At 38.9% G+C, this 20924-nt stretch overlaps 2 protein-coding genes across 7 annotated transcripts in view; one reads left to right on the forward strand and one right to left on the reverse strand.

Annotated features, from left to right (window-relative positions):
• The window catches only part of si:ch211-186j3.6 (neural-cadherin), a 313458-nt gene extending 310612 nt beyond the window's left edge, over nucleotides 1–2846 (forward strand). For all 3 annotated transcript variants that reach the window (XM_054770409.1, XM_054770410.1, XM_054770411.1), the window contains one exon: nucleotides 288–2846. In XM_054770409.1, coding sequence (XP_054626384.1) covers nucleotides 288–896 — 609 coding nt within the window. In that variant the 3' untranslated portion in view covers nucleotides 897–2846. The remainder of the gene's footprint in view (nucleotides 1–287) is intronic.
• Nucleotides 2847–4904: 2058 nt separating this feature from the next.
• The window catches only part of dpy19l3 (dpy-19 like C-mannosyltransferase 3), a 36338-nt gene continuing 20318 nt past the window's right edge, over nucleotides 4905–20924 (reverse strand). For 3 of the 4 annotated variants that reach the window (XM_054770417.1, XM_054770414.1, XM_054770413.1), the window contains 8 exons: nucleotides 20114–20272; nucleotides 19189–19329; nucleotides 17191–17302; nucleotides 15818–15874; nucleotides 15488–15570; nucleotides 9440–9572; nucleotides 8550–8708; nucleotides 4905–6336 (listed from right to left, as the gene is read on the reverse strand). In XM_054770417.1, the coding sequence (XP_054626392.1) occupies nucleotides 6163–6336; nucleotides 8550–8708; nucleotides 9440–9572; nucleotides 15488–15570; nucleotides 15818–15874; nucleotides 17191–17302; nucleotides 19189–19329; nucleotides 20114–20272 (1018 nt within the window). In that variant the 3' untranslated portion in view covers nucleotides 4905–6162. The remainder of the gene's footprint in view (nucleotides 6337–8549; nucleotides 8709–9439; nucleotides 9573–15487; nucleotides 15571–15817; nucleotides 15875–17190; nucleotides 17303–19188; nucleotides 19330–20113; nucleotides 20273–20924) is intronic. The other variant, XM_054770415.1, reaches the window with a different exon arrangement.

Genomic DNA, 20924 nt, shown 5'->3' on the forward strand with positions numbered 1-20924 from the left:
AATGAACAGAATAAGAATTTCATTGCATAGTATAACTGCTGTTTTACTGTGCATATGACAATAAAACTCTTGAATCTTGAATCTAACAAAAGTTAAGCAGGAGAAGAAAACTTTTTTAAAAGTATTTTTGTTGTTGTTTTACAAACATAAATGACTGATGTTTATTTCTTTCCCAATTAATGCAGTAGCATAGCAGCTACCAGAGTGCATTGTGGGAACAGTAGTCTGTAGAGGGTTAGCATGTTTGCTAACATCCGCTATGCTAACATGTCCCTCTCTGTGTCCAGAACGCGTACGACATGGCCGAGCTTCAGAAGTCTCTCCAACCCAGCCCGGCCCAGTCGCTCCAGTACTGCCGCTCCAGAGCCCTGCACCATCCGCCCCCGCCCCCACACCACCATCACCACCACCACCTGCTCCACCAGGCCCCGCCCCCTCCATCCTCCACTCAGCCGCCGGACTCCCTCAGCCGGACCACCAGCTCCGGCACCCTGCCCCCGTCGGTCGCCTCGTCTTCATCCGCTGGGACCGCCGGCCTGCGCCGGGACGTGCCCCCCGCCCGCTGCCCCGCCCAGGGCCAGGTGCAGCCCTCGCGGCTGGCCCGCCGCTCACTGTCCTTCTCCAGCCAGGACCTGGCCCGCTACCTGTGCGAGATCATCCGCGATGCCGACCAGCACCCGGACACCGGACCCTTCGACTCCTTGCAGGTGTTCTCCACCGAGGGGGGCGGCTCCCCGGCCGGCTCCCTCAGTTCCTTCAGCTCGGCGGGTTTGGATGCGGGGGGCAGCGGGGAGGGGAGCGGTGAGGGGCGGCGGGAGGAGACGCTCGGAGAGTGGGGGCCTCGCTTTGAGAAGCTGAGGGCACTTTACGAGCAGGCAGAGGCCAGCGACCTTTAAACTCAAGACAGGCAGTTCCCTTTTTGGGAGGGGGGGGCAGCTTCCGAACAATCAGTTAAAGGTGGGAAACATACACACATACTCACATGCACACATACACACATGCACACATACACACATGCACACTGAGCCTGCCAGTCAACATGTCGGAACACGCCCCCATGCTTGCCTCACCCCCTGTAACGTCATCAAAGCTGCCTTCAGGCTTCAGGACGCCGCTCTCGACGAGGGGGTGGGGCCTGCCACGGCCACAGTGACTGCTGGTCGAGGGTCCTCAAATGGGAAAGCAACGTGGGTTTTTTTTCTCCCTCACAGGCACAGCAGACACGCCCACAAATCTATTTTTAGCCTCTTTGTTGATTGGTTGGTTGCCCGCAATGGCCACTTTATTAGGTAGGCAGACGGTGGAACCCCCAAAGACCGAGGCCGACGTGTTCCTGTCATGCAAGTGTAAAAAGAAGTGAACCACTGCAGTGAGCGTGGGAGGTGGGTCTCTTCATGCATTTCCTCTTCTATGGCTAGCATCACATTTCTCCTCTTCCCCCCCCCCAAAAAAACGCACAAAAGCCAAAGAAAAAGCAAAAGACAGTCGTGGATGAGCTCAAGTGTCATGTGATGTCGTCACTTTTAATGGCACCAGACTTTGGAGCTTCCACTGAGGAAACAACTAAAAATGATGGAAGCGGGCGTTGCTGCGGGTGTTCCTAATAAACTGTCTAGAGTCACGTGACAGGCTGACTTTGTGCCACCGAGTTTTCGTGTTTGACCTTTCATCCATCACCAGGATGCAGGTGGATGCTGAGGGCGGCGTTGTATGTTTACTTTTTCCTTTGCTGCTTTGAACGCTTCATGGAGACGAACCCTTGTCCTCCTTGGGAGGCGGGGCTTGAATGCAAACGTCATCACGCGGTCACATGACATACCCTGTAAAGGAGCGTCCCGCTTCTCCAATCAGTGCAGAGGGAAGACAAAAAAAACGCCTAACGAGCTGTAAAGATTGTGCGAGACGAGCACACACTCTCACCAGTTTGTGTCACACGTGATTGCAGGGCATATGGGGGGGGGTTTGTTGACCATCTCATCAAGTGCCTGACTCGCCGGTCCAACCCGAGTGACAGGATGAGGTCGTCTGGATGGAGGGATGAGATCATGTGACAATGCTAATGCTAACAGGAGCTATCATAAACAAATAAACAAACGGGGGTGTCACGAGACGAGACGAGATTTTAACTTGACTTTTAAGAAAAGTACAATGAAAAAGATGAAAATATGCGACGATATATTGCAACTATCTGCTCATATTTCTACTATGCTACACTCTTCTGCACTCTGTGTGTATGCTAGCGGCCCCGCCTCCACCCGCCGAGACAAAGAGACTGTATGACTGACAAAAGGGCTCACTCCATTCATGCCGTTGTTCTATGGAACCAACGTGCTGAAAGCAGTGCACAGAGTTGAACCCTTTTGGTGCCTGACACGCATGCACATGGCGATGTATTGAAGATCCGCTTCATTTTCATTCATTCATTCATTCATTCATTATCATCCCAGCCCACCAGACGGTTTTTCCAGGAGGAGAAATCTTGCCACATTTTAATCTTGCGCGATCTTGTGACACCCCTATAAATAAATGTTATGTTTTATGAAATGAAAGTTAGCATAAATGAATCAACAAGTTCATTGTGGCTTTGAGCGGATGCAAGGTGGACTTTGCAGTGTTTGACTTGTTTTTCCTTTCCTTTGTACCATAGCAGCTTCTTTGGTGTCGTGGTGGACGTTTTGACCTCGTGTGTAAATAAAAATACACAGAAAGATTATTATGAGCAGAAACGTTGCTGCCTACAAGAAAAAAAAAAAGAAAATAATTTTTCTACAAATCATCACAGTGATGAGCTTTGAAGAGTTTTGTGTTTGTATTTGCTTTTCCTCAATAAACTTCATTTCTTTGCACCGCTCATGCGTCATTTTTACACACACACCACCATGAATGCTCAGATGTGTGGATCTATACTCTATATGCATTTATATACACTAATCCCTCATTTATCACCGTTAATTAGTTCCAGACCAGACCGCACTACATGAATTTCTGTGATATGTGAGTCAGTGTTTATCAATGAAATACTTCTGTACTTAGAGCATAGAAAACCTGTTTAGGACTTTCTAAATACACCTTTTAACATTATTACAGCCTTCTAGACATGAAATAATGTCCCTGTAGTCACCTTTACACTCCTTGTACACAATATAGTCGACATAATAAGAGAAAATACGACATTAATGACCTTCTAAATACACTTAACATTAGAGCCCTCTAGACATGAAATAACACCCCTATAGTCACCTTTACACGCCTGGTACCCAATATAGTCGACATAAGAGAAAATAAGACATTAATGACCTTCTAAATACACTTTTCTTCACCTTCTAAATACCCTAACATCATTAGGACCCTCTAGACATGAAATAACACCCCTATAGTCACCTTTACACTCCTAGTACCCAATATAATAAGAGAAAATAAGACATTAATAACCTTCTAAATACACTTTTTAACATTGTTAGAGCCCTCTAGACATGAAATAACACCCCTATAGTCACCTTTACACGCCTGGTACCCAATATAGTCGACATAATAAGAGAAAATAAGACATTAATGACCTTCTAAATACACTTTTTAACATCATTAGGACCCTCTAGACATGAAATAACACCCCTATAGTCACCTTTACACTCCTAGTACTCAATATAATAAGAGAAAATAAGACATGAATAACCTTCTAAATACACTTTTTAACATTGTTAGAGCCCTCTAGACATGAAGTAACACCCCTATAGTCACCTTTACACAATTTAGTGATGTGCAAATCGATACTGAAATATCAGCTGTGCATGTGCTGAAATCGATTCTCAAATCAAAATATCGATACTCATCTGAGGTAATGTTTGTGTGACACGTGGAGCCGTATGTGTAAAATGTGAATAAAGTTTGCATTCTGAAAGTAGTTCTTAATAATGATTCATTTATTTGAATGGTTTTATTAGTTTACCTATTTTCTTTTTTTAATTGCTTAAAATACCATTTTCACGTATTTCATATGATTTTTTGTTTTTCTGTTGTTGTATATTAGCATGGCTGTATTGTAAATCACCCCACTACCTCAACATACTTCAGGATTTAAAGTAAATACATAAGTTACTTAAACTAATTCATTAATTTAGTTCAAAAAATAATTTAATGTCTTATCTTGTCTTGTGAAACGAAATCAGTGGTATCGCACATCACTACTCCTATTGTTTTTTGTTTACCTTACGTGGGCAAGTTTGGGATTACTGCAGGGACAAAAGACGGCTGCCGCTAGCATAACAAGCTAGCGGGCTAATTAATTAGCCTCTCCAATTTACTTCTTCTGAGCGTAAGACCTTTTTTAAAAGGAATGGGGACGGAGGACAGTGGAGTCAAAAACTTACCACTACCAGACGGAATGAGAGAAAAACCTTGTTTGCCACTCGATAGCAGCCGTGGCATGTCGGATCGGCTTTGCTAGCTTAGTAGCCCTGAAAGCTAATGTCACTGTCATCCCGCAACCCGTCCTGAAAACGCAATCAGTTATGCGCATGCGCGCGAAATGCGTCACTTCTTCCGTTAGCAAACTTTTACGACTTATTTTTTAATTAATCTCATTTTAATTCTTGCAAAATTCTACATCCACAAATGTAAATTTGCCAAAGTGAAACCCCTTTTTTATGTTTTTATGAAAGAACTGAAGCTGTACTTCAAATCAATATCCTCTGGTAATAACAAGAAAGCTATCAAGACGATAAATCTGTGCTCCCACTTCAGTATTCTTAATTCAATTAAATTTTCATTGCTCATGTCCCCTGGTGTATCTATATATATATATATATATATATATATATATATATATATATATATATATATATATATATATATATATATATAGATAGCTATAGATATATATATTTATTTATTTATTTATTTATATTTATCACTTTTCTGGTACGTTTTTATTTCTTTAATCTCGATTTCTGTATGATTTATTTGATGTGTTTTTGTTATCCAACTGTTTTTTTTTTATGCCCATGGTTTGATGCACTGTTAGTGTAATTTGTAAGGCATTAAAGTTGATTGAAAAAAAATGTACATTGTGAATTTTTTGGTTTAAAATATTTTAAGAAAAAAAAAGAAAAAAAAACATATTCGACGTCACGTGCTGTGCTTTTTTTTTTTTTTTTTTTTTTACAAATGTATGAACATGAATGGCCAATAACCATACTTCATATGTGTAGTATATTGGGGGTTATTTTATAGTGACTTATTAAAATACTTCGTTATCATGCGGATGCTTCTATCGTCTTTATTCACCAACACGGAGCGACATAAAAGCGTATGCAGGCACGTGTCGCAGACATACACGTCATATCCGGTTTCGTGTACGTAAAGCAATAAAACCCATACAGTGCAGTGATGTTTGAATGTAAACAACCATAAGATGAGTGCAATGATGGGTTAACTTATGGACCCAAGGAAAGAGGGCTTATAATTTCTGGACTTGCCAATGGATATGACGGAAGAATGTAGACACGCTCTGCACGTGTAGAATCGATTGCGTTTCCGGTACGGATTGCGTAACGCTAATAACATTGCTCGTGCCCAGTCACCACAATTCTACATATAACTTGGAACTTGCCTTGCAATATTCTTTCACTAATAACAGGCCAGAGTCAACCACAAAACAGCCATCGTTGTGAATTCATTGTTTAAAAAAAAGATGTCTGTATACGTCTACAGTATATACAGTGTGTACGCAACTATCATGGAACTGTATTAGCTCCACTTGGCGCCCAAATTATTAGGTACACATGCTATTTGGTGTATGCCCACAGCCAAATATTAGGTACACTTACACTTACACTATATTAGGTACAGCCAAAGACGGCATTTCTGCAACACGATGACACGTCGATGTGCTTTTTATTCAACTGGCACAAACAAAAACTTGTTTCCTTGCAGCGTCGACCAACTCAAATGGAAATGTCAACGACCACGACGAATCCCGGCAGGCATCCTCCAAGAACTTCCTGCATTGCTAAGGTAAGAATTGTTGGGGTCTTGCTGGAAGCAAACGTGTCCTTCAGGTGACGATGGTGCAAACAAAGGTGCCGGCGGCGATGACAAAGGTTTGAAAAGTAAAAGCGTCTTAAACCTATCCGAGACAGAGCTCGTCTCTTTGTCCGCCTTCTTTCACGAGGGCTTCTTGACTTTCTTCCTGAGTCGGTACACGTGGAACGTTTTGTTCTGGAAGGTTCTTTTGAACAAGGCGCCGTACGCCGGCGAGTCCGTCTTGATCGCGTCGCAAAACCTCGGGTGGGAGGCGGCGACCAGGTCGGCTTCGTTGTCCCCTGGTCCGTCCATGATCTGATTGGACAGAAAGAGAGCATGTGATCGTTGAACAAACCCAGTGCTTGCCATACATTCGTTCATAAATTACAAAATGAAACATCATAACATCAAATGAAACATCAAATGAAACATCATCAAAGCTAATTTTCTGGGACGGAAAAGTCTTAGTTTGGTGCTGCCTCCGCTGGCCATGCTTGGAACTGCAATATTATTTTTATTCTCAAAAAAACACTACACAAATGTCAGGATTTGCTGGCATACACTTGCACAGTACAGTACAGTATTACAGTGTTATAGAGTACAACTAAATCATTCCACCGTGAGCCATCACGTCTTACTGTTTGTGTTACGCCACCTAGTGGACAAGAAAGACATCTCCTTGTGAAAAGAAAGAATTTCATTGCAATCTTCAACAATAAATGAACGCTTCATATGTTCTACTTTATTAAAATGTGTTGGCAAAATAACAAATAATAACTTCATATAATATAGTCAACTCTACTCATGTAATACTATAGTCAATTATAAGAATGTAATATATGACATTATAGTAATGTAACAATATAGTAAATCATAGGAAAATGCTAACAGTAAATGATAGTAATACACAACTATATTAAATGATCATGTATTATTAAATCATCATATATTGAAGTATAGTCATCTAGTAAAACATGATGGTTCCTAAAGGAACCTGTGAAATAAAACAGCCTAAAAATAAAAATACCGTCTATGATGCATTTACAAAAAGCAAGTAAAAAAAAAACAAAAAAACATAAAAGAAATATATTTACAAATACTAATGAACTTTCTTATGTCGCTTCTTTTTGTCCATCTTTATTTATCGTGAAAAGGGAAAAAGGGAATGTTTTGATTACTTGCTAAATGTCACCAAATTGGCATCACCGATCTTTCCTGCAACGTATTCTTCTTCTATGGCAGAGCAGGTTAGGGTTAGGGTTAGGCTACAACTCCTTTATGAGCCAACAGGTAGCACCAAATGTGTATGTACTATAAATAAAAAAATTTAAAAATGCAGATATGTTAGCATGTACGTTGGATTGCTATGTTAACATTGGCATGTTAGCTTTTTTGATATTTTTCAAAGCTTAAAACTTACACAGACATTTGGTGTTTTCATGTTAGGTGTTAGCATGCTAACAGTTTGCATGTTAGCACTGTTAGAGTGCTAACATTAGCATGTTAGCTTTATTGCTATTTTCAAAGATATCAACTTATATAGACAGTGTTTTCATGTTAGGTGTTAGCATGGTAACATTAGCATGTTAGGTTATTTGCTATTTTCAAAGCTATAAACTTATGTAGTGTTTTTATTTTCAGTGTTAGCATGCTAAAAGCTATCATGTTAGCTTTTTTGCTATTTTCAAGTATATAAGCTTACATAGTGTTTTTTGTCATTAGCATGTTAACTTTTTTTTGCTATTTTAAAAATGTATAAACTTAGCGTATTTATGTTCAGTGTTAGCTAGCACAGCAGCTAGCACAATAGCATGTTTGCTTTTTTTATATTTTCAAATGTATACTTTCTTAGTGTTTTTATGTTCAGTGTTATCATGCTAAACGCTAGCATATTAGCTTCTTTACTAATCTGCAAAGATATAAACTTACATAGACAGTGTTTTTATGTCATTAGCAAGTTAGCTTTTTCGCTATTTTCAAAAAGTATTAACTTACATAGACACTTAGTGTTGTTTTCATGTTAGGTGTTAGCATGCTAAGATGCTAACTGTTAGCAACATTAGCATGTTAGCTTTTTTGTTATTTTCAAAAGGTCTAAACTTAGATACACAGTGTTTTCATGTTCAGTGTTAGCATGCTAACATGCTAGCATCGCTAATATGATAATGTTAGCATTTCAGTCATTTTCATATGTATAAACTCACATAAAGAATAAGCGCTATTATGCTTTATGTTAGCATCTTTCATGTGAAAAACAAGTGAGGCTTGGGTGTCGATCCAAAGAAAAAGCACACAAAGTGAAAGAAGAAGAAAGCGTGGGTGTTGCGAGTGTGCTGTGTGACATGTACGCAGCACTACCAGGCGTCTGCGTTTCAAGTGTCTCACGGAGACGGCGACCGCGCTCTTCTCACCTGGATCTGACGGACGGCAGATTTAAAATAAAAAGAGTATTGATGTTTGCGGAGGCACGAGAGGAGGAGATGGCACACTGCCGACAGGCATCACGGCGAAGTCAAACAAACACCCACGTGTCCGTTAGCGAGGTCCAGCAGGTCACGCAGGCGGCAGCCTCGCTGGTGCCGGCGCTCGTAGCAGATGCTGTTCTCCAACACCACGTACTCCGCACCCACCGCCTTCAAGATGGCGTACACATCCTCCGGGGAGCGACGAGCGTACACCTGGTACACCTGACACACACACGCACGCACGCAGTGAGTTCATTTACTTGACTTTGATATTTTGTAAAGCAACACGTGGATGTGCTAGGAAGTTCAGTGCATCTCAGCTCTGTCACATGCTGCAAGAGAAGAAGCAAATTATTCACATCAACTTCACTCTTTGCTCCTTTTTTACACATTTGTACTTTTTTTTCCAAATATTGCAACTTTCTTCTAGTAAATCTTCTTCACATAATTCTGACTTTATTCCTATAATATTTTGACTTGATTCCCATCATATTACAACTTTAATCATTCTAATTAATTCCCCCAAAACTACAAACAACTTCACTTTGTCTTGTTTGGTTCTCATATTATGACTCTAAGATTTCGTTTTCTTTAATATTTCGCCTCGATGCTACTAAAATGGAATTCATTTTCCTCGTAATACGTGTTTATTCTTTTAAATGTTTTTTTTTCTTGTTAGAAAAATCTTCATATTTTGGTTTCTTTGCATCAACGATCCCCTGGGAATTATGACTTTATTCCCATAATATTTTCTTTATTCTCATAACATTACAACTTTTTCCGCAACCTAAAATGTCAACTTTATTTGCTGCTTTGTTTGCTGAGCATAATATTGTGACAAAAAACACGTCATAAAGGATTTATGCGCATTCAAAGTTGTCCTAAAACTCCTGATGAAAGCAAAGACAAAGATTGATGAGGATAACTTGTATGAATCAAACAAGTGGTCACACCTGCCGGGTCCTGTCTCGCAGGTGTTTGTCTTCGTAGTGAGGGTGGTTGGTGATGATTCTTCCCGTGCACAGCTTGATGGCGGCCAGCAGCTGCATGCTTCCTGCCAGCACCGCACGCTCACGCGTATTTGTGCTAAACACACAAAACATTATTATATTATTACTACATTATTAGTAGTAGTATTCATTTTATTCATGAACTTCTTTTTACAGTAAACAACGTGTACACTTTTTACACACCAATAATGGTTATGTTATGTTCTCCCTTTTCCCGCATACCATGCATTGTCTGGACTAGTCCAAACTACTGTGACAAACATCATCCATGGTCTGAGAAACATCATCCATGGTATGAGAAACATCATCCATGGTCTGAGAAACATCATCCATAGAATGAATAGCAAGATCCATGGTATGACAAACATCATCCATGGTATGAGAAACATCATCCATGGTCTGAGAAACATCATCCATGGTATGAGAAACATCATCCATGGTCTGAGAAACATCATCCATGGTATGAGAAACATCATCCATGGTCTGAGAAACATCATCCATAGAATGAATAGCAAGATCCATGGTATGACAAACATCATCCATGGTATGAGAAACATCATCCATGGTCTGAGAAACATCATCCATGGTATGAGAAACATCATCCATGGTCTGACAAACATCATCCATGGTCTGAGAAACATCATCCATGGTATGAGCAACATCATCCATGGTATGAGAAACATCATCCATAGTATCCATGGTATGAGAAACATCATCCATGGTATGAGAAACGTCATTCATGATATGACAAACATCATCCATGGTATGAGAAACATCATCCATGATATGATAAACATCATCCATGGTATGAGAAACGTTATTCATGATATGACAAACATCATCAATGGTATGAGAAACATCGTCCATGATATGATAAACATTATCCATGGTATGAGAAACATCATCCATGATATGAGAAACATCATCCATGATATGATAAACATTATCCATGGTATGAGAAACATCATCCATGGTATGAGAAACGTCATTCATGATATGACAAACATCATCCATGGTATGAGAAACATCATCCATGGTATGAGAAACATCATCCATAGAATGAATAGCAAGATACATGGTATGAGAAACATCATCCATGGTATGAGAAACATCATCCATAGTATGATAAACATTATCCATGGTATGATAAACATCATCCATGGTATGAGAAACATCATCCATAGAATGAATAGCAAGATCCATGGTATGACAAACATCATCCATGGTATGAGAAACATCATCCATGGTCTGAGAAACATCATTCATGGTATGAGAAACATCATCCATAGTATGATAAACATTATCCATGTTATGAGAAACATCATCCATGGTATGAGAAACGTCATTCATGATATGACAAACATCATCCATGGTATGAGAAAGGTCATTCATGATATGACAAACATCATCGATGGTATGAGAAACATCATCCATGATATGATAAACATTATCCATGGTATGAGAAACATCATCCATGATATGATAAACATTATCCATGGTATGACAAACATCATCCATGGTATAAGAAACATCATCCATGATATGATAAACATTATCCATGGTATGAGAAACATCATCCATGATATGATAAACATTATCCATGGTATGAGAAACATCATCCACGGTATGAGAAACGTCATTCATGATATGACAAACATCATCCATGATATGATAAACATTATCCATGGTATGAGAAACATCATCCACGGTATGAGAAACGTCATTCATGATATGACAAACATCATCCATGGTATGAGAAACATCATCCATGATATGATAAACATTATCCATGGTATGAGAAACATCATCCACGGTATGAGAAACGTCATTCATGATATGACAAACATCATCCATGGTATGAGAAACATCATCCATGATATGATAAACATCATCCATGGTATGAGAAACGTTATTCATGATATGACAAACATCATCAATCGTATGAGAAACATCATCCATGATATGATAAACATTATCCATGGTATGAGAAACATCATCCATGATATGATAAACATTATCCATGGTATGAGAAACATCATCCATGGTATGAGAAACGTCATTCATGATATGACAAACATCATCCATGGTATGAGAAACATCATCCATGGTATGAGAAACATCATCCATAGAATGAATAGCAAGATCCATGGTATGACAAATATCATCCATAGAATGAATAGCAAGATCCATGGTATGACAAACATCATCCATGGTATGAGAAACATCATCCATGGTCTGAGAAACATCATCCATGGTATGAGAAACATCATCCATGGTCTGACAAACATCATCTATGGTCTGAGAAACATCATCCATGGTATGAGAAACATCATCCATGGTATGATAAACATCATCCATAGTATGATAAACATTATCCATGGTATGAGAAACATCATCCATGGTATAAGAAACGTTATTCATGATATGACAAACATCATCAATGGTATGAGAAACATCATCCATGATATGATAAACATTATCCATGGTATGAGAAACATCATCCATGATATGATAAACATTATCCATGGTATGAGAAAAATCATCCATGGTATGAGAAACGTCATTCATGATATGACAAACATCATCCATGGTATGAGAAACATCATCCATTATATGATAAGCATCATCCATGGTATGAGAAACGTTATTCATGATATGACAAACATCATCAATCGTATGAGAAACATCATCCATGATATGATAAACATTATCCATGGTATGAGAAACATCATCCATGATATGATAAACATTATCCATGCAATGAGAAACATCATCCATGGTATGAGAAACGTCATTCATGATATGACAAACATCATCCATGGTATGACAAACATCATCCATGGTATGAGAAACATCATCCATGGTATGAGAAACATCATCCATGGTCTGACAAACATCATCTATGGTCTGAGAAACATCATCCATGGTATGAGAAACATCATCCATGGTATGATAAACATCATCCATAGTATGATAAACATTATCCATGGTATGAGAAACATCATCCATGGTATAAGAAACGTTATTCATGATATGACAAACATCATCAATGGTATGAGAAACATCATCCATGATATGATAAACATTATCCATGGTATGAGAAACATCGACCATGATATGATAAACATTATCCATGGTATGAGAAACATCATCCATGGTATGAGAAACATCATTCATGATATCACAAACATCATCCATGGTATGAGAAACATCATCAATGATATGATAAACATCATCCATGGTATGAGAAACGTTATTCATGATATGACAAACATCATCAATGGTATGAGAAACATCGTCCATGATATGATAAACATTATCCATGGTATGAGAAACATCATCCATGATATGAGAAACATCATCCATGATATGATAAACATTATCCATGGTATGAAAAACATCATCCATGGTATGAGAAACATCATCCATGATATGATAAACATTATCCATGGAATGAGAAACATCATCCATGGTATGAGAAACATCATCCATGATATGATAAACATTATCCATGGAATGAGAAACATCATCCATGGTATGAGAAACGTCATTCATGATATGACAAACATCATCCATGGTATGAGAAACATCATCCATGATATGATAAACATCATCCATGGTATGAGAAACGTTATTCATGATATGACAAACATCATCGATGGTATGAGAAACATCATCCATGATATGATAAACATTATCCATGGTATGAGAAACATCATCCATGATATGATAAACATTATCCATGGTATGACAAACATCATCCATGGTATGAGAAACGTCATTCATGATATGACAAACATCATCCATGGTATGAGAAACATCATCCAAGATATGATAAACATTATCCATGGTATGAGAAACATCATCCATGGTATGAGAAACGTCTTTCATGATATGACAAACATCATCCATGGTATGAGAAACATCATCCATGATATGAGAAACATCATCCACGGTATGAGAAACGTCATTCATGATATGACAAACATCATCAATGGTATGAGAAACATCATCCATGATATGATAAACATCATCCATGGTATGAGAAACGTTATTCATGATATGACAAACATCATCAATGGTATGAGAAACATCGTCCATGATATGATAAACATTATCCATGGTATGAGAAACATCATCCATGATATGAAAAACATCATCCATGATATGATAAACATTATCCATGGTATGAGAAACATCATCCATGATATGATAAACATTATCCATGGTATGAGAAACATCATCCATGATATGATAAACATCATCCATGGTATGAGAAACGTTATTCATGATATGACAAACATCATCAATGGTATGGGAAACATTATCCATGGTATGATAAACATTATCCATGGTATGAGAAACATTATTGATTTATGATTAAAAGCTGTGTCCCAATAGTTTTGTGACTGCTTGGTTCCAGCAGGGTGGGGGTGGGGTCATTGATTTGTCAACCCACCTCCAGGACCCCCCCCAATGAGATTTTCATGTAATGTTGTATTAATATTCTCCCATGTCAGCTGGGGGGTTCTGACATTATCAACATGGAATAATAATATGAATTATATGAATATGATGTGAATTTCAGCATTTTATTATGTATATATTCATGTATATATGTTTTGCTATTTATTGCTATTGATAGAGAGCACATTGCCTAAATGAATGACAAACAGCTGAATAGAGTCCATAGTTTGACCCTGGAACAGACGATGAGTGCTGCCATGATGTCTTTTATTCTTTATGATGATTATTGTGGGAGTAAATCCAATATGGCGTCCAGTGCAGGAAGTAAAGAAGACAAAGGTGTGAATTAGGAAGTAAAAGGAGGGCGCACAGCAGCCTATGGTCCTCATCAGGTGTGCTGGTAGCCCGGCTCAGATGTGGAATACGCTGTAAGAGCCGCTTCCTGCGCCATGTTAAAACTTTCATATGGAATTTAATTAGCATGCCAGCGACAGGCTTCGCTTCCTCCCAGCAGTAATTCCAGTCAGGCCCTAATCCTCGCAGCCTAATGGGATTAACTCCTCAGGCGACACACGCACACACACATGCACACACACTTGCTGTTTGTTTCATTTATCCTTTTATTCCAATAACCCAATTAGAAGGAAGTGGTCATTACTTTGAAATCACATCATATTCTGCACACTGATGGTGAGAATGTGTGTGTGTGTGTGTGTGTGTGTGTGTGTGTGTGTGTGTGTATATATATATATATATATATCATATATTATATCATATTTCATGTGAAGAAAAATCATTTCAATGACTTATGGGAGTTGTCATGACTTTATTCCACTCATTAAATAAATATCAGTGTTATTTGTGGCAGCCAATGTAACATTTATTTTTATGTTTATTTATTTATTCATTTTCATTTTACTGTGCATTTATTAATGAAATATGTCGTTATTTAATTATTTGCTTTTTTATTTACAATTAATTTATCCATATGTATATTTTTTATTTAAATGTTTTTGTATTGGTGGTAGCATGTAGCAGTTATCATGTGATTGGTGATAGCATGTAGCATGTGTGTCCTTTAAGCAGAGCGTGAAAGGCGTATGAGAAGACAGGAAGTGTGCAGCCCAAAGCCAGCAGCCACATTGAGTTCCGAGGCTGACATCCATCTCACATCCCAGCAGGCGGACTCTCTTGATCAGAAGCCCGGCCACAGAGACCCCTGGAGGGGTCGGGGGGTACAAGAGCTGTGCCAGCAGCTGGGCTTCTTCCACCCTCCCATGTCTTATTCATGAACACCCATGGGCTCTCATCAGTCAGGGGCCACAACACCACCACCAACCCACACACACACACACACACACACGCGCCCGCACACATATGCACATGCAGACGCACACACAATGCGCACACACACACACACACACACACACACACACACACACACACACACACTAATGAAGGACATGAAACAAAGTGAAAGTGGATGTGGAGAAACTAATACTGTAACTGTGTGTGTGTGTGTACCGAATCCATGTCATGAGCTCCACAGTGTCAGGATCATAGAACTCTCTCAAGTCTGACAGCTCCTCCAACATCTTGGGCCAGAACTGCAGGCAGGAAGATGAAGATGAGGAAAGGAGGTTCCCGTTCCTGAGTGTCATGTTTGTTTAAAAATCAAACCACACACCAAAGTACACACTACACTTTCACAGTATACCCTAACCATTCCAACACTTCCTCCTCTGCTTCTTACTAGGAAGGAGTGTACTAGTAGTAGTAGTAGTAGTAGTAGTAGTAGTAGTAGTAGTAGTAGTGGTAGTGGTAATAGGAGTGGATGGGAGTGCATGGGTGTACCTTGTAATAGAGGAAGGCCATGATGGTTAGGGGTACGCCATACCTGACAAGTCTGACCTGGAAAAACAGATGAAGGAATGGAAGCCATTATTTATTACATGATTACATTTATTACATGAGTACATTGATGACATGATTACATGTCCCATGCGCCCTACTTCTATCATTAACAAGTAAAAGCCACACTGACCCCTGGTGGCCACACTCACACAGCAACTCATTCATTCAATCATTCAATAATGCATGCATTCATTCATTCATTCCTAATGCATTCATTCGTTCATTCATGAGACTGATGGGGTCACCGCAGACATCCAAGCTCCATGGATGATATATTCATTCATTCACTCACACGTTTTATTATTTGCTGGTCATGCTTGATGTTTTCAAAAGTGTGATACTTTTATACAAGTAGCAAACATACCGCACTGCTACGTATATAAAACAACCGCTACCTCTTTTATCCTTAATAACTTTATGTTACTATCATTTTTCTTTATATTATCATGTTCCTCTGATGGAATGCAGGAAGTGAACCACATGTACTGTACTAGATGTGGAATGGATGGGGGGTAGGATTAAATAAGTTTTGCTTCTTCTTACTCCTTTTGGACGTGTGGAACTGTGAAAGGAAGATTCATGAGATGTATTCCATTGTAACCTTTATGTTCAAATAAACTAAACCAAACCAAACCAAACTCTTGTAAAATTACAACTTTTTCTCGTTACATTACATTTTTCTCCAATTTTTTTTCTAATTGTGCCTCTATTCCTGTAAAATTACTGCTAATTTAAAAAAAAAAAAAAAAAAAGGTTTCTTGTTAAATTATATTTTCAAAATGTGCCACAGACCAACACAAAAATATCTGCAAATGGCCCCCGGGCCGCACTTTGGACACCCTTTTTCTAAAGTCAAAAGAAGAAACAATTCATAGCAACATCATTGAAAAAATACACCTCTATAACGTTGCGCTTTATTAATGGTCATGCAAACATAAAACAAGTCAAGCAGTGTTCCTATTCAATAAAACACACTAGCTTAACTTCACTGACACAAAGTGTAAGAAGAAGTCAAGCAGCGTTAATGGTGAACGTCAGAAAGAATAAAAGTGTTAAGTTTGTTTTGATGCTTGGTGAAGTGAGGTCTTGTTACGCGGTTGTCATGCCAACTAAGGATTTTGTGTGAAATTGAAGTTATTGTCCAAAAAAGAAGGTTCAATTGTGACGTCTAACTAATGTGACCCTGGAGCAGATGATTTTGCCAAATGTGATTCCAAGAAGTTGTAGATGTTGAGGTATGTTTTAGCAGTATTATGCACAGTGTACTGTATTTGTACAATAATTCGTACTCTACATAAAGACAGTGTACTCACCACAACTTTGCCGTTGCATCGTATGGCGTGAAGAAGCAGAGACCACGCCTCCGTCCCGCACACGCCGTAAGCCGCCACGGCACACATGTGACCCGTCCATATGTACTTCATCCTGGGAACACAAAAGTCACCCAAAGGTTGGAAGAAGTGAACGCTTGCAGGATGAAAGTTTCATTGCACTTTTGGCCTGCCGCTTTTCATCACAACTTTAAGCAGCAGCTCTGGAATCCAATTTGCCAGCTTGTGCTGCTGCTCGCGTGCTAAAAGCTCACACTTTCTGTCCTCTTCTTTGTCCATTCTAACATTTCCTCAGTGCGGCAGCCAAGCTTTGGCTCCATCAAACACTCCAACATCAAGAAGAAGATGATGTATATACTGTATGTGCTATACTCCATCACGCTTTTTGTTTGTTCCAGACCCGACTGTGGTAAGTGAATTCCCACCAAGTAGGATTCCTTATTTAGAAACTAAATATTTTGGTAGTTAGAGCACAGAAAACATGTTTACCCCCTTCTAAATACAATTTTTAACATTATTAGAGATCTCTAGACATGAAATAACACCCCTATAGTGACCTTTACACTCCTATTACCCAATATAGTAGCTATAATAAGACATAAGACATACAAAACTTGTTTACCACCTTCTAAATACTCGTTTTAACATTATAAGAGCCCTCTAGACATGACCCCTATAGTCACCATTACATTCCTAATAAGACATATAAGACATATATGACATATAAGACATAGAAAACCTGTTTGCCACCTTCTAAATACTCTTTTTAACATGATTAGATCCCTCTAGACATGACATAACACCCTTAGAGTCACCTTTACACTTCTATTACACAGTATAGTAGACATAATAAGACATATAAGGCATAAAAAACCTGTTTACCACCTTCTAAATAGTCTTTTTAACATTATTAGATCCCTCTAAACATGACATAACACCTCTACAGTCACCTTTACACTCCTATTACACAATAAAGTACACATAATAAGACATAGAAAACCTGTTTACCACCTTCTAAATACTTGTTTTAACATTACTAGAGCCCTCTAGACATTACATAATACCCCTATGGTCACCTTTACACTTCCAATAAGACATATAAGAAATATTATAAGACATATAAGACATAAAAAACCTGCCACCTACTGACCAGTGTACAATACCACATATCATCTTTGAAGGCATCTTCTGAATGCTTTATATTTATATTTTACTTTATTTAGCATTTTTTATGCTTGAAAATTCTTCATTTAGGCATTTTTTTACTCAAAAAACATTCATGAATATATTTTTTGAAAATTCATAACAAGAGTAAAGCCGTAAAATTCAAAGCGTGACGTGGCGAGGGATTACTGTTCACTATATGAAGTACCAGTCAAAAGTTTGTAGACACTTTGTCATTGAACCGCATGACAAAGTGTCTCCAAACTTTTGAGTGGTAGTACCTGCGCGTCTTAATGACATCCAACACAAGAGTTGGATCATAAAGTCAGCTTTTACAAAGTTCATAATACTTGATTGACAATTTCAAATCCTTGGAAGCTTTCTCAGTGCATCAACAGTACAATATGCAATCATAAATATACTATAATATAATCGGCAAAAGATGGGCTGCATGCTGTTACCATGACAACAAAGGCCACGTGATGCTTTAACAGCGGGATGGTGAAGCCATAATTCCTCTTCACCAAAGCTGGATATAAGAGGCTGACCCTCCCCAAAAAGAGCTTGACTTTTGGACCCTGAGAGGGCGGCCTGCCGTGGGCGCCTGCTGCTTGCTGCTGCTGGGAGGTGCATTGGGTTTGGTTTGGAGGGCAGCAGAGGTAAATGTCGGGGAAAGAGCAGCAAGTAGCAGGGAATGCTTTGCTGAAGACTATGAAGTGGATGAAGATAGAAGACTTTTGTGGAAATATGCATTGGTAATGAATATGCAGGAATCCATGTGGTACACAATGTATCATTTTGTTGGGATGCACTCACCTCATGGTGCTGAAGGCCAGCAGGCCGTAGAAGAGCGTGTGCAGCACGTTGTACGCTACATCTGGACGAAACGCCACCGTCTGACCCTCTGCGGCCGCCGTCCTCTCAGCAGCGCCTCCTTGTGGCCTGCTTGGGGAAGGCCTGTGCGGTCAAGAAGAGAAAAGCAGGGTGTAATGAACATGAGTCATTGTGCCGTGAGTCATTCCAAATATGGCTCCTTGTCTACACCAGGCTGGTAATTCATTCCTGAAGGGGCATATATGCTTTTGTTCCAGCAGGTTAGCATTCCAGGCGTCCGACCAGGCAGGCGAGTCGCTATGCTAATGAAATGCACTCAACACCGCGCCTCAGACGACACCGGCGGCGGTGGAGGCGTTCAGAGGCAGCCTTTTTTCCAGACGCCACTGTGACTCACACCGAGCTAAACTTTTCCTTTGTAGGCCATCCAGGGTCTGATGCTAGATCTATTCCTACGCTAATTGGAGGATCCATGCTGGAAAGTCGCTGAGCAAACGGAATATGTTGCGTGGCGGAATAAAAGTGATGCTGAGGAAGCAGGAAGGAGTTTGCCTGATCGATAATTCAACAAAGACGCATCCATTGAATTATTCACTTCAGGAAATGCTTCTTTAGGTGTGAAGACACACCTTGCTTTTGGATGCACGCACTATTTACCTACTTTATTTACTTTACTATTAACAAATACACAGCACTTATTTCCGCTAAGTACAGCCATTACTAGTTGAACAACAACACTACATAACACAACGTAACTAGTAATGGAACTCACGTAACGTAACATAAGTAAGGTAAATAACATAACGTAGCATAATGTAAGTTAAGGAAGTAAAGGTAAGGTACAAGTTACAGGATGGTAAAATTGAGGTTGACTGCACATTGGTCATGACACTTCATGTCTGCCCACCTGAGGTTACGCAGGGCGGTGGCTGCCAGCGTGCCAAGTAGGATGAGCATCGTGAGGGTGTAAGGGTAGAGCAACAGGGTGCCGCCAAAACGCTTCAGCGTGTCCAAGGGCAGCGGGCCGAAGGCTTCCTCACACAGATACAAATTGGCATCAAAGTCCCTGCACCACCACCAGGAGAAGGAGACAAACACAAACACAAAATGTTTTAACAATGGCTGCTCAGTCTTTCCCATACATACTTTTTTTTTTTTAATCAATTTTTATTTCATTGCTCATTTTTATTTATTTATGATTTACTCATGTGTTACTTCAATATCATTTATGAATATATTTGTTTTCATGTTTTTTCACTCACTTTTTGCAAATGTCTCATAGTTAAAGTCATAATCTAACAGTAAAGACTTTTTTTTAGTTGTAATATTATTAAAACATCAAATACATTTGTAATTTTTGGAAAATTAGGTTGCGAAAAAGTTATAATCTTAGAAAGTATATTAATAAAGTCAAAATATCATGGCAATGAAGTCATAATTATGAGAAGAAAATTTACAACAATATACAGCAGAATTTAAAAAACTTAGGATAGTAAAGTCAAAATATTAAGAAAAAAGGTGGATTTCTAATGAGAAAACAGTTGCAATTTTATGAGGAAAAATAATGTCATTTTAGTAGCATAGAGTTAGCATAGAGTAGCATAGAGTTAATTAATATTACAGAAAAGAAAATATTTTTTTAAGTCATAATTTTATGAGAAACAGACAAAACAATTTTAAATTGTAATTTCTGGACAATTAAATTGGGGAAAAAAATT

This window comes from Dunckerocampus dactyliophorus, chromosome 3 (genome assembly GCF_027744805.1).
Source record: "Dunckerocampus dactyliophorus isolate RoL2022-P2 chromosome 3, RoL_Ddac_1.1, whole genome shotgun sequence".
In the NCBI taxonomy this organism is placed as follows: domain Eukaryota; kingdom Metazoa; phylum Chordata; class Actinopteri; order Syngnathiformes; family Syngnathidae; genus Dunckerocampus; species Dunckerocampus dactyliophorus.